Source organism: Gallus gallus, chromosome 1 (assembly GCF_016699485.2).
Source record: "Gallus gallus isolate bGalGal1 chromosome 1, bGalGal1.mat.broiler.GRCg7b, whole genome shotgun sequence".
In the NCBI taxonomy this organism is placed as follows: Eukaryota; Metazoa; Chordata; class Aves; order Galliformes; family Phasianidae; genus Gallus; species Gallus gallus.
Genome location: NC_052532.1, coordinates 45,716,333 through 45,730,175, shown reverse-complemented (window position 1 = coordinate 45,730,175; position 13,843 = coordinate 45,716,333). Strand labels below are relative to the sequence as shown.

General features: G+C 44.2%; 2 protein-coding genes across 2 annotated transcripts; both read right to left on the bottom strand.

The window, feature by feature from the left end:
* Positions 1-920: 920 nt before the first annotated feature.
* On the bottom strand, positions 921-8,876 carry AMDHD1 (amidohydrolase domain containing 1). The gene is made up of 9 exons (XM_416158.7): positions 8,680-8,876; positions 8,423-8,529; positions 8,211-8,275; positions 7,333-7,610; positions 4,371-4,596; positions 3,300-3,424; positions 2,309-2,402; positions 1,745-1,905; positions 921-1,258 (listed from the first exon to the last, which is right to left on the bottom strand). The coding sequence occupies exons 1-9, from the start codon at positions 8,814-8,816 to the stop codon at positions 1,144-1,146; spliced, it is 1,308 nt and encodes a 435-aa protein (XP_416158.1). The 5' UTR covers positions 8,817-8,876; the 3' UTR covers positions 921-1,143.
* A 2,707-nt stretch (positions 8,877-11,583) lies between these two features.
* SNRPF (small nuclear ribonucleoprotein polypeptide F) lies at positions 11,584-13,145 on the bottom strand. The gene is made up of 4 exons (NM_001277362.2): positions 13,028-13,145; positions 12,782-12,907; positions 12,529-12,593; positions 11,584-11,917 (listed from the first exon to the last, which is right to left on the bottom strand). Exons 1-4 carry the CDS (start codon positions 13,028-13,030, stop codon positions 11,851-11,853), a joined length of 261 nt encoding a protein of 86 aa, NP_001264291.1. The 5' UTR covers positions 13,031-13,145; the 3' UTR covers positions 11,584-11,850.
* Positions 13,146-13,843: the final 698 nt, after the last annotated feature.

Below are 13,843 nucleotides of genomic sequence, written 5' to 3'. Positions count from 1 at the left end.
GCTTATCTCAACCTCTTGCTGAAGCTCTTCCATCTCACAGCCAGCCAGCTGTTAATTAAAACCAACTGTGATGATGACCCCCTAGAATTCACAAGCCTGGTTGTTATACAACAATCTGGTTGCTATAACATTTGCCTTCAGTCTCAAGGAATGGCTAAATAACACAGTTTCTCCAACAGCAAAACCAGCAAACCTAAACAGTTCCCCACTGGTTGCTGCTATCACCTCAGATGTGGGAAATAGCACGCAAGCAGTATGAATGCAAGGAAAACCAAATGTGAACAAAGACACATGGCTTACATTTTGTAAGTTAACAGATGACCCCATGGCTCAAGGAGGGCTCAGAAGGGCATGATAAAGCTCCCATCAGAATGAGACTACAGTCCTTCACTCAGGGTCTGGTTCACTAATAGCTCTGTCCACAGCCTAGGTCAGATGCTATTGTTGACAGTATATTTTTGATGCAAAGATCTTCACGCTTATCAAGTGTAGTTTAATGATTTTTTTCTTAAGAAAGGTGTTTTTGTTTCTTTAGCCACCTTCCATTTGAAAAGCTAAAGAAAAGCCTCAGCCAGTGTGCACAGAGACCCTCCCTATCCCAGATCCTCTGCTTAGAACACTGGAACAGCTTAAACTCCAAAGCTGTGTTATCTTCTTTCTACACACCACATCCCCAAAGGATGGTACAAGCTCACGAAAAGTGTAATAATTGAGAGATGATTAAAAAGAAAAAAGAAAAGAAAGCTTTGAAAAAAACTATGAAAGTTTGTTTAGGGTGCTGTGTCCTCCCAGCACTGCCAGAGCCATTCCAAACGTGCATGCCTGAGACCCCGGCCCTAGGCTACAGGTTACATAACATCACTCTTCCATGTTAATCTTACCTGGACCCCAACCCCCTTTCTGTATTCATAAGTCATTGGTTTTGTGGTTTTATTTATTTATTTCAAACTTTACGGATTGAAATGTTCGGGAAATTCTCTTAATTCAAATAGATAGAATTGATTTTTAGAATTTTTCTTTTCGCTTGATAAAGTTTATTTGAATAAAAGGGGTGGTAAGATGAGCAGTGAAACAATTTGCTAGTAAATACAAATCTGATTTGTCTGTCGCTTTGAAAGAATCCACGCAAATGATCGTCTTCTTTCAGTAACTGCTCATTATCCCACAGCTCTCATTTTTATAGACAACTTTTCCTTTAATTATAACATAGTCGATCAATGTTTGATGTCCCCCAAACTGGTATATCAAGTGCTCCCATCTAAAAAGACAACAAGATGTTTAAGAATATCCAGCCTTGCACAAAAGCAGGTCACACACCTAGGATTTCTGTCAATTATAAAATACTTGCTTTAACCATGGGAAAGCACTATGCCATATTGATGACAATTCAGGATTCCGTGTTTACATGTTGATCACTTGTTGCATGAATACAATGAAATAATGTACAAGTAGAGTACAGTACAGCAGAATTCCTTCCACAAATAAACAGGTGTTATCTTGAAATAATTTGTAATTAGGCATTTTTTATTTGTAATATTAACCCTAAAAGTCTTAAGCCTTACCCTTTACTGGAATGATTAAGGTAAATGAAAGTGGATATAAAATGTTATCAGTGTCCCCTTTTACAAATGAAAGTAACTTCTGAAGCGCAAGGAATACATTAACCTCTCCACTCCCTGTGACACGGTGAAAATCCAAGTCCCTTATGTTAAATCACATTACAAACAATAATAAAAGAACATACCTTGATGAATTTATAATAACAAGATCCCCCTGCTTGCCAATCTCTATGGAACCATGAGTGTCTGATTTTCCCAGAGCATAAGCTGCATTAATGGTGGCAGCTGCTAGGGCTTCATTCATTGACATCTTCATGTTTACACAGGCCAGATGCATCACCATAGGCTAATGGGAAAATTAAGTAGAAAACGGGACTTAACAATATACAAATAAAACTGTTTATGTCTCAAATCCCAAAGCACGGCCCTCCCGCCTCAAGCACCAAAAGCCGTTGTCCTGCACCCTGTAAATCTTGCCAATTCCAAAATGAGAAATGTGAAATTGGGAATTTGCAAGCTTGTTTTCTAAGCCTCTTGGTGCATTTGAAAAATCAAACCCCTTCAAATTTCAAGAACTTCTGGCACATAGTACCAACCCACATAAACAGGCAGGACCAAATGTCTAAGCTGGGTGTGCAGCTCTCTTTGTGGATATGAAGAATGTTTTAGGCATGTAAGATGTATACACAAGCTGTACTAGCAGAAAAATTTGTAATTTCATGTTCTTGTAAGTATTAGGGATAGCTTACCATTGAAAAACAGTACGCGTTAGGATTAAAATCACTGCCAAGAGCAACAATAACTCCTTCATCTAACATTTTTCTGGCTTGAGGTTGCTTCAGTCTAGTGGGAAAAAGACGCGTGTCAGTACCATTCACTTAGTTACTACATGATGAATTACAAAAACAAAAGTCATCACTCAGTTTGGCTAAATTCATGCATTCAGTTACATCAATCCATTTGGAGATGAAAGGCCAAATTCTCCTCTTGGCTACCAATCATCCTATGGATAGCATAAATGGAAACTGTGATCCACTGTTTCTGCAGTAACAGCACGTGACAACAGCTACTATCAAGCACCAGGCTGCAGGCCACTGAAATGCTGGTATTTACCAGGCCTCAGCCACTTCAGGATTTACATGGTGAAAATCTTCATTTCTCAAAAAAAGTAATTTTCTGGTCTGTATAGCTTCAAAGACAGGCTTGCAAACACGAGCAGTGGCATAACCAACGCAACAGTCTGCCTCATCCCAGTTCTGTTGGGAATTCAGAACAGGAACTTGAGGCTGTGAATTTAATTCGTATATGTTGGATTTCTGTCACTTAGCAATGTTAATGCAAACAATTGCTATGGTGAGCTGCTTCATAAAAGCCCATTCTCCCGCTGACGTCTATATGAATATCTCACTGGAGTGGTGTAACTTCAAGGTAGCACAGGAATTCAGCTTCATCGACCTGACCTCCAACCATTCACTTACATTATGAATGTGATGCCCCAGCCACTTGGCAGTTAGAAAGTACGTCAACCACTGAGTAACCACCAACCAGTGTTGCCTCATTTTTAAGGATGTATACCAGAAGTAAGAGGTGAAGAGGCTTGTTCAGCTCTTTGTGTTGGTCTTCACTGATCCATCCTGCTCATTAATGGATAGATGCAAGCTTACACTTGGCATTACCAGAGGCTAGAACCAGGAACATGGGGTCTGGTTTTTTTTGATTCCTCCATTCTAGTGGCCTTACCTTAGCATGTAGGCAGTGGTTGGCAAAAGGACAGCTGCACACCTAGCTTTTGCCATTGCTGCGATACCTTCATCACTAACTTCTTCTAGGTGGCTGATAGCCTGGGCTCCTAGTTCAGCTCCAAGCTGAGAGAATAGTCAATGTTACTCACTGTTAAGAGTTAATTCAGTAAAACAGTGTTGTCATCAAGCGACTGGAATAGGCAATTCATTATTAATGTAAAATTTACTAATAGAAAGATCATAAAGAATGCCTGAAAGTACCAATGAAATGCAGACAAGATACTTTCTAATTTGCTGCATGAAAAGCTAATCACAGCAAGGTATTAAGTACAGACTGGAAGTACACCTTCAGTGGCATTTGTAACAGATGAACTTGCAAACTATGGGACTGCTTTGAATAAAACCATTACTAACTCCTGCCCACAAAGTAAGCAGAAGAAATAGGGTGACAAGTCTGACACTGGTTGCTGAACAAATAATGTGTCTGCTTGTTTCTGTAGTGAAACAGCAAAAAGGCTTTTTATAATGAAAAGAAAGATTTTAAAATCTTTTTGAAAGAGACAAGAATAACTTTCCCACAGGAAAGAAGAATTCTTTAAATGATGGCAAAACACTGAATCAGACAGACTGTCTTTAACAAAATAGTCTTGAGCCTACACTTGACTACACCAGTGCTCTGAGTGTGCTTACTGTACATCTTGCTATGGCTAGACATACACTGAAAGAAAAAGCATTTTCCAAGTTGCATATAAACTGTGCTTTCGTCATCCTTGGGTTCATATATATCCAGTGGGTTCCCCATCAATATCACATGCGGAAGATGAGCAAAGTCAATGTTTGATTAGGCAGTGTATGTCAGTCATAGAGGTCAACGTTTCTCTCCACGTCCTTAACTCCAAAATTGCACAACGGCTGCACTTTCCTACCACCTATGAATGATGGACTTCACAGAGTCTTAGGAAAAAAACAACCCCTGGCTGTGAAAATTGCAATTCATTCACAGATTCAAGTCTCAGAAAAGCAAAGCAAAACCAAAAAAGTGGCTTCATTGTATGTTAAGATAGAATACCTCTGCAGATTTCATCGGATGGAGCTCATCACCATGGAAGTTAATCTGTAACCCTGTATCTTTTCCAGCTTGAAGAATTCTCCTGGTAGAATCCAGATCAAAGACTCCCTTCTCACAGAACACATCTATATTGTCAACATGTATTTCACCACTTTGCTGGAGTTCTTTCAGTTTAGGGAGATGGTTATTAATAATGTCATCTGTGGCTTCAGTAGCAGTTTTCCCTCTAATGGAAAGAAAATGTTACAGAGCCATAAGAATAACAACTTTGAAGCTTGGCAAACATTCAAACCATATATGCAACTGCTACATTATTTAGAGAATGATGCAAATACAAATCACTCAACCTTCAAATTAAAAAATAAAAGCACTGTAACTTATGTACATCCAAACATGACTTACTTTCCATTTAAAGAATATTAAGATGATATTACAATTTATTTTTATAAGGCTGTTTGTTTTTTTTTAAGTGCTAACCAAGACATGGGACATTTACAAACCAATACTTCAGCTTTCCTATTCATATAGCCTGCTCTACTTATATGGTACCTTAACATACAACTATTTAAAATATGTAAATGATTATTTAAAAATTTTAAATGATACTCATGCAATATTTTTATGCAAATATCAAAGCTCAAAGGGTTATGTGTAGCACAAATCATTATTTTAAATTCACCTCTCCTCTGATGGTATCGTTCAGAGTGATAGCTAGATAACCATTTCTAAATCACACAGGGCTCCTGAGATTAGATCTGCCAATGTCAGAATCATTTATGAACCCCCAGTTACACAAAGATAACCCAGGAGAGTAAATGCCTCTGAAAAAATTAGCAATCTCAAAATTATAGTTACTATTCTGCAATTTTAAGATCTAAAGATAAGTGACATAGTGCAGCTAAATGCCTGTGACATCTCTATCTTCATTTCAGGCACCGTAAAATCATGATGAGCTTCATATGTGGGTGAGTTTTCAGTTTTACAGTGGCAGTAAACTCAAGGACTCACATTCTATTCTGATTTATGAACAAGGTTGCACAGTTACAAAGCACAGTAAAACCTGGCACACTGCCCTTCCTTTGTTCACTTCTTACTGAAACAGTCTGGGTTGCTTGAGCTCATGTCAAGCCTCCTCCCTTTTCTAATTTAGGCTCAGCAGTCTTTGGAGTAATCCAAATGTAAAGATCAGGACCAGAGCCAAGACAAAACAGAAGGAAACATTAAGACTTGATCTCACATTCTGGGGAACATAATGCCCAAGAATTGAAAACTGTCATTTCTCCATTGCAAGAGACTTTGAAAATTCCTTCCAAAAGATGAAAAAGAGCCCAGTGAAGTTTTGCCGGCCAAATAATATATATTTTTAGAATCAGATATCCCCAAAATCATGAATTTGATTCAAAATGATGACTAGATGGATGGCAGATGAGTTATTTCTTTGCCCCCTGCTCTGAGCTTTTTAGGTTCATTTCCTAAACAACCAGGGATACTGGAAGCTCTAGGGCTGAAAACATCTTTTTCCAATATGTGCTGATGGCTAGGAACAAAAATCGCTATGAGCTGAGCAGCCATACTTTTCTCTGGGATGGCTCAGACTGAAGTAACCTACAATGTTTAGTGCACACTTCAGTAAGCACTGTATGTTACTGATGCACTGCATCATAGCCTCACAGGATGATTTTGTTTGTAGGAACCTCTGTAGCTCATCTGATTCAATCCCTGATGCAAAAACAGGATCAGTTTGAATCATGTATCAATGTTCCTTCTAGAAGCAGAAAATCAGATTGAATTACCACATACCATACAGAAATCATTAACAGATAGACACAGCAGTTCTCAACATTTGCTCAAATCTCCAGGAGGGAAAAAAAAATGACTAGTGCTGGAGGCAGGCTTAAGACTCCACATAATGATGCTCTACAAAACATACCACATATAACAATTCTAGAGTTGACACCTTTATCAAATAAATGAACTTGCTAGTGTCACTTCTGCTGTAAGAGGCCAAACACGCTAAACAGTAAATTACATGCAAGAAGCTAGCAAGCAAATGGCTGAGTAGATGAATTTACAAAGCTCCTTGCCAGCAGCCCCAACAAGGGACTAAGCAGAATTTTCCATGAGCAAGTATAACTTTGTCGTTTTGTTTCACATTAAATAGAATTATTTTAAATCTGAGTCAGTTAGCAAATTGGTGCTAACAAACATGCATGACTATGCATGGATTATTAGACTTGATAGATAGAAAGTCAAGAAGTGCCATTAAGTACCTACTGCAAAAGGGAGCACTACTTTCTAAGACCTACATAAATCAAGATTTAAGTAAAAACAGTCAAATTGACCTTAATTTTTTGCTTGTGTGACCACACAGCTACGGAGAATTTTTATGGACTATAAGAATGAAAGAAAACTGACATGAACACAGAAGATAGTTGTTTAACTCTTAGAATCCACAAACTCATCATCTTATTTGCATCTGAATCCTTAAAAAGAGCACTTTCCAGACCCAAACCTTTGAGGAACATGCTCCCTCGAGATCCTACATTGTTACTAAGGCTGAAGGAAACCAAGAACTGAAAACTTGGGCTCACCAATACATGATGCTTCCCTCAGCATGTAACTCACCCAAATGTTCATGAGCCAGCAGTGGGCCTGTGCTCTGAACATTCAGGTCTCAGATTAATGAAGAGTTGCAAGATTCCTCCTGGCCAGGATAAACAGCTGAGGCAGAATCTAAGTTTGATGGGTCGCAGAAAATCCAAGTAAAATATTCTGGACATGAACATGTGAATGAAAAAAGGGGGATTTAGGAAGACCCAAATTGGGTAACATAGATGTATAGTTCTGAATATACTTTGTTATATGTTAGGAAAGATGGTCAGAAGTTGTTTTTCTCAAAATAACAACCAAATTTCAATACAAAGCAGTAACAAAAATAGCAAGAAAAAATAAGTTATATTACTTTGGCACAGAATGAGCTCCACAGTAAGTTGAAGAAATACCAATATCCATGGCCTGCCTAGCACGTTCAATCACTCTCAGCATTTTGAGTTCTGTTTCTAAGTTCAAGCCATATCCACTCTTGCACTCAACCAAAGTAGATCCTGCTCTGCGCATGCGTTCAAGTCGGTGTTTGAAGGTAGTGAACAGCTCTTCTTCCGTGGCCTTCCTGGTGTGTTCCACGGTGAAATGTATTCCTCCTCCAGCTTGGTGGATTTCCATATAGGAAGCACCTGCCAGCTTGGGGAAAAAAGGGAACAAAAACACCCACCACACACATAAAATTAGGCATTAAATGTGAACTTTCTATCCCAGAGATTCTGGAAAGTGCCCTGAGGTCTCTCTGCAGCGATAGACAGAAAGAGGAAAAACAAATCCCCATTAATTTGTCCTCCCTCCTCTTTTATCCATCTCCTCCACCTGAGCAAAGAAATGATGTAAAAAGTGGCATAAAAAGAACTCTTTTGAAGATTTACTTCCCTCTGAGCCTATGGGGAAGACCTACTTCTTAAAGATTCTGTTATGTGGAAAAACAAGAAGGGGGAGAAAAAGACTTTAAGATGAAGATGGTAACAGAAATTGACACTCCCGGATGGCCTCAGTCAAGGCATAAACACACTCAGTCTGGCTGCAAAAATTACATTCACAGTGCCCTCATAGCCTACAGTCCTCAGATATCACTCCTCCTCCCTTTGTTGGATTATCTGACAGAAATTATATCATTTTCTACTGAAGAAATACAGGTGTCACTGGAGAGAAGAAAGGGTTATAAATTAAAGAAAAGAAGGGGGGGGGGGGGGGGGGGAGGAAAAACCCAGCTCTGTAATTGCATGCCATTACCTTCATTGCAAACTCATGCACCCTATCACCAGCCCACACAGGATGTGTATGCGCATCCACCAGACCTAAAGGAAACACAGCACACGTTATTTCACTGCATGACAGAGCTGTGGGAGCACACAAATGAGGTAAACACAGCAGAAGCTGCCTACAAAGCCCCCCACAAGCTTGCAGCCCTTTTGTACGACACCATGAAGGCAAAAAACACCCACCTGGCAATACGCACTTCCCAGTGCAGTCAATTTTACTTTCAAACGTCGCTCCTGCAAAGCGGCGGTGGATAACGTCTGCTGGGCCCACGGCTTTTATACAGCCATCTCTGCAAACAGAATGCAGCACACAAAGGCCTGAGCAGGATATCTCTAATTAAGCTCCGAAACGCTGGCAGAGCTCCTGAGGCACCAGCTCTCCAGCCCAGCACCGACCCAAGGACGCGCTGCCGCCTCCCAGCCCTCCTCACAGCACTCACAGCCCCACCACCAGGCTGGCGTCGTGCAGCACGTCCAGCCGCGCCATGCCCTCCCGCAGTAAGTACTGCTCGCCGTGGCCGCACACCAGCACCAGTTGCCGGGCATTCGCCAGCAGCAGCCGGTACTCGCCCGCCATGGCCGCACGATGCCCCCGACGGCACAACTGGTGGCCGCAGAGGAGGGAAGCCTGCTGCTCAGCTCAAAGTCCCTGGGGCGGGGCGTGACCCCTCCTGCCCAGCCGGGGCTGCCCTGGTGGTGGGCAGCAAAACGCTCTCCGATAACGGAATGGAGAGTTTCGGAATGGGTGTCTTTGCGGGTGTGCTCGGCCTGCGCGCGTCCCAGCCCTACGGGAACGTAACGCCTCGCGGGGCTCCAGGTCCCCAGGCGGGCATTCCTTTACTGGGGCAGACATCGATTCGTCCAACTCCGTGATCAAAAAGTTCGTTAGAGTCTGCTGCCCCCTGCAGAGTTAGGGATGGGAGAGCTGGGGAGCAAACGTGTATGTTGTTTACTTCTAGACACTCTTCTAGAGTGTCCAGCGAAGGGCTACGAAGGTGGTGAATGGCCTGGAGGACAAAGCGTATGAGGGGCGGCTGAGGACCCTGGGTTTGCTCAGCCCAGAGCAGAGGAGCTGAGGGGAGGCCGCGTGGCGGCTGCAGCTCCTCACAGGGAGCGGAGGGGCAGCGCTGAGCTCTGTTCTCTGTGGCAGCGACAGGGCCTGAGGGAACGGCATGGAGCTGTGTCAGGGGAGGGGCGGGTCGGGTGGAAATGGTTCTTTACCAGAGGGCGGGGGGGCATAGAACAGAATCTGCAGGGCAGTGGGCACGGCTCCAAGCTGCCGGAGTTCAAGGAGTGTCAGAGTGTCTGATTTGTGGGTGGCCCCGTGTGGAGCCAGGAGTTGGACTCCGTGATCCTCGTGGGTCTCTTCCAACCCGGGATATTCTGTGATTCTATAATTCTCTCTTCAGATACAGTGAGCGTAGGGCTCCAGTAATCCCCAGCTGGCAAGTGGAATTTATTTCTAACCAGGTGGTCTGTCAAATACCTTTGTGGCCATAGTCTTTAGATATCCTCTTCTCATTTAGAAAAGGTATCAGTGTATAACACTGACGTGCATGCACATATTCCCATATAGCAGAACCAGATGGGTATGTTGGCTCAAATGCTGCACCACAAAGCAATGTGTGTTCCTTCAGATCATTCTGCCTCACCAGGCATGCAAAAAATGAACGAGAGGTGGAAGGTGATGCTGTACTTCTAGGAGTTCCTGCTGCTTATTTTGGCTTTCCCCAGCAGTATCACAGTATGTATGAAAACAGAAATTAAAGAGCAGCAACGTGAGCTGATGTGTCAAGCATGCAGCACAGCACACTGTGGTGGAGCTCAGCACAGCAATTCAGTCCTGCCCAGCATACACTAGAGCTTCCCAGTGATTCTGAAAAACTATCACACAGATGTTATCACAGTGATGGCAACATCTGCTGATGAAGTGCTAAGATGATACTTCACCCAGCTCATCCCAGCCCCACTTCCTCCACCAGTCAAGGAGCAGCCCTCAGTAAGGGAAGCAGCCGGCTGCTAAGTTCCAACCTTCTTCTCCCCTAATACTTGCACTGCTGACTTTATCAACGAGAACGTGGAAAAAACACCATTCTGCATTCTATGTGTCAAACTGTGCATGCTGTATCATAAACCAGATATTGTTTTGCCTCTCATTCCGGCTACTGACAATGTTCTAGAACACATTTGCTCTGCTTGTTTTGAGGTGTCCTAAGTCCAGCTCCAATTTAAAAGTACTTATCTATACTTCTGCTAGTGCTGGCTTTAGCTTAATCAGCTCTTTTCCTAATGGGAACACAAGAGATTTCTTCAGTGGAACTGGGCCTTTTTCACTTCAAAACCTTGAGAAGGGCGTTAAGTATCATTTCCACTTCTTAGCAAACTGAGGCACAATTGCAGCGCCTTGCCCACAGTTCAGTGAGCCACACTGATATGGGAGCAGGTTCTGTTTACACATTATGTGCCAGGGGGTTTAACCTCCACAGCTGGGTCACTGTCTGCTTTTGCTCTATTCAATCCACCTGTAAAATGGAGAGTATACATGTGTGTTTGATAATAGATGTATGACAAGCAGTCACTGATGAGACAGGACAAAGTTACACAGATCCATGAGGTATAGCCATTTGTGTTTTGGCTTGCAGAATGCCTCTCCAGCCTACAGCTGCAGGTAGATTCTTCACATGGGGAGGTTCTGACTAGCAGCATCAGCAAAGCAATGGTTGTCATCAGGAAATGCTGATAGGTAAGGAACAGCTTCGGTGAATGTCAATGGTTGCTCTTAACATTTGAGAAAGTCGTTGTGTTCCTGCCAAAACTTTCAGTGTTCTGGAAGCCTGATAACAGAGTGGTTTGCTGTTAGTTTTGGTGTTTTGTGTTTGGGTTTTTGTTTTTTTATAATACGGCAGACTGAGTTCAGGCATTCCTATTTCACAGAGTGTTTTAACTTTATGAATGCCACTGAAATTCATGAACCTTTACAGCCACTGAGAGTCTTTGTGTATGGATAATAGTTATGAAGACTATACAAGATTCTCCTGCCTTTATGATTCTATTCTTGCAGTGCCCTCAGTCTGCTCCTAGACTCTTCTGCTGTCAACGTAGCTGTGAGTTACGTGCTAAGACACAAAGTTCTTTATCTTCCACTAGAAGCCAGCCTGCATCACAGCATGGCCACGTGACAGCAGAGTTCTGACACTGATCTACACTGAGGTGATATGACAATGAGCCATCTATTTTGTCTTAGAGAATACAGCTTGGAAGATTTAATTCATTCTGGGAACCATTTAAATTCCAGTGTTTCCTTGAAAGAAATGTAATTATTACTGGTATCAACGTAGGCCAAGTTTTAGTTGTGTGGTGTTTTTATTTTCTGTTTTGATTTGTTTCATACTTTGTTTTCACTCTAAGACTTTCAGTTTAAAGTTGAAAGAATTACCTATTCTTCCAGCGTTTTTTCTGGACATCAATAAAACATCAGAGACCTTTTTAAGGGTGAACTTCCCCCATGGTAAAATACAAAAACAACAAAAATAAACACCTGATTACAAAGTTGTGGAAAAGGAAAAAAAAAAAAAAAAAGAAAAACCTTTTATTTCCAGCTATACAAAACATCATTCTCTCATTTCTCCATCTTCTTCCTCTTCTTCCACACCTCTGATGTACAACACATTATTGCACCTGTAAATAGAATCAAGAGTTCCCTTAGCGGAGATGTTTTCGTTTCCCTCACAAATACATTGCTTTCAGCACTTTCCTACTCGACTGCAACCTGGTAACAGCCAAGACCTGCACAAAAAATGGCTGCTGTTGACACTGTTTTCCACAAAGATTCACTGCAAATACAAGGCAAGTTTATGAAAGCAGCAGGCAGTTAGCAGTGATGTACAAGAAAGTTTTGCATGTGGATTAACAGTTATGGTCAAGCATTATTTCCAAGCACACAATGTTTCCAGCAGCTGCAACGCTAACATATACATCCTCCTATCTTCTACTACTGCCAAGAGGATTTGCAGACCTGCAGTAAGCTGGAGAACGAAGGTGTTCAGTGACTTGAGAAAAGGGATCACAAATACTTCTTTATGTACTTTTCTTCTTGAAATTCTGTATTTCTCCCCACAGAAGGGGTCTCAGCTTAAAAGTTACAGCCCATAGCCTTCACATTGGAGTTACAGTGACGTTTAGTGCTCCAGTACAGACAAGAAGCACGGCCCCTAGATCCACAAGCTTTGACAGAAGCAGTAACACGAGCCTTAGAAGACCCCGTTCCCCTGCCCAGGCACCACGATTACCTTATCAAAACTTCCCCCAGGTGTCCAGACAGCGCACCATCGATATACTCTTCTGTGTTCGCAAGCTTGGAACGAAAACCAGCACAAAGATTACACCAACAGGAGCCTCACCAAGCGCACCTCCGCTTCGACCCGCAGCAACCTCGGCCACACGGACCTGAGGGCAGCCCAGAAGCGCGCCGCTTTTCCCCCCACCAGTAAGCAAGGCCCGGGTTCCTCCCTCCCTCCCTCCCTCTCCCTCGCCGGCCCTCACCTGCATATTCATGTAGCCGTCGACGGAGACGAGGTAGCCCTTGTACTCCATCCCCCACTTCAGCTTCACCATCACCGGTTTCCCCGTCAGCCCGTTGAGGAAGGGCTTTGGGTTGAGGGGCAGGCTCTGCGGGGAGAGCGCGGATCAGCACAGCCCGCCCCTCCCAACCGTTAACAACGGCCGCCGCCCCCGCGCCGCCCCCTACCCGCCCCGCGCCGCGCCGCGCCGCGCGAGTGCCGCCCTCACCATGGCGACGGGGCGCGCGGCGGCGGCCCGAGAAACGCAGGCCCACGCGGGAACACCTCGTGCGCGCCGCGGGCTGCGAGAGAATGGAAGGCAGCGCAGCGCCGGCTTCCACTTCCGGAGCGCCGCGCCGACCTCTGACCTCTCGCCCCGCCGCGCCGCCTTTGCGATTGGTTACGGCGCCACGGCGCGCGAAGGGAAAAGCGAGGCCGTCCATTGGCTCGGAGGAGCTGTGGGCTCGCTCTCATTGGTTGGACTGGCCGCCCCCCCGCCCTTCTCTCCTTAATAGCCGTGCGGCGAGCCGCTCCGCCATCTCGCGCGCCGTCCGCGCGGTGGTGTTGGCTGTAACGGTGGGGCGATGTCAGAGCAGCCCTGCGCCACCGCTCTGCTCATTTCCGTCCTTCCCTGTCTCCCTCTCCTTTCACCTGGGGCTCCTTTAGCCCCCGGATTCCCGCAGGCGGAATCCCGCCGCAGCGGGCGGGCTTTGTGCCCTGTCCAGCCGGCAGAGACCTTGCACCATGATAGAAGTGCCGCGCCAGCTTGCTCTGCCGGCTGAGGAGAAGCGTGGCGCTGCGCAGGGAGGGCGATGGAGTGGATCTTTATCTGCATCAGCAGAGTGTCCGTTATTTTCCGCTTTCGAATTTAGCCGCTTTGAGGACTGCTTTCAGCTTGGCCAGCACTTACTGTTTCTTTCCCGACAGACGTATTTCCACGAGGTGGCAGTGCTGAACTTGCACGGTGATTGCGCCGTAAACGGGCGGCTTGCTGCAGGCCTGCTTTGTACGGGGCGAGAAGGTCCCCCCCGGCCCAAGAAATAGA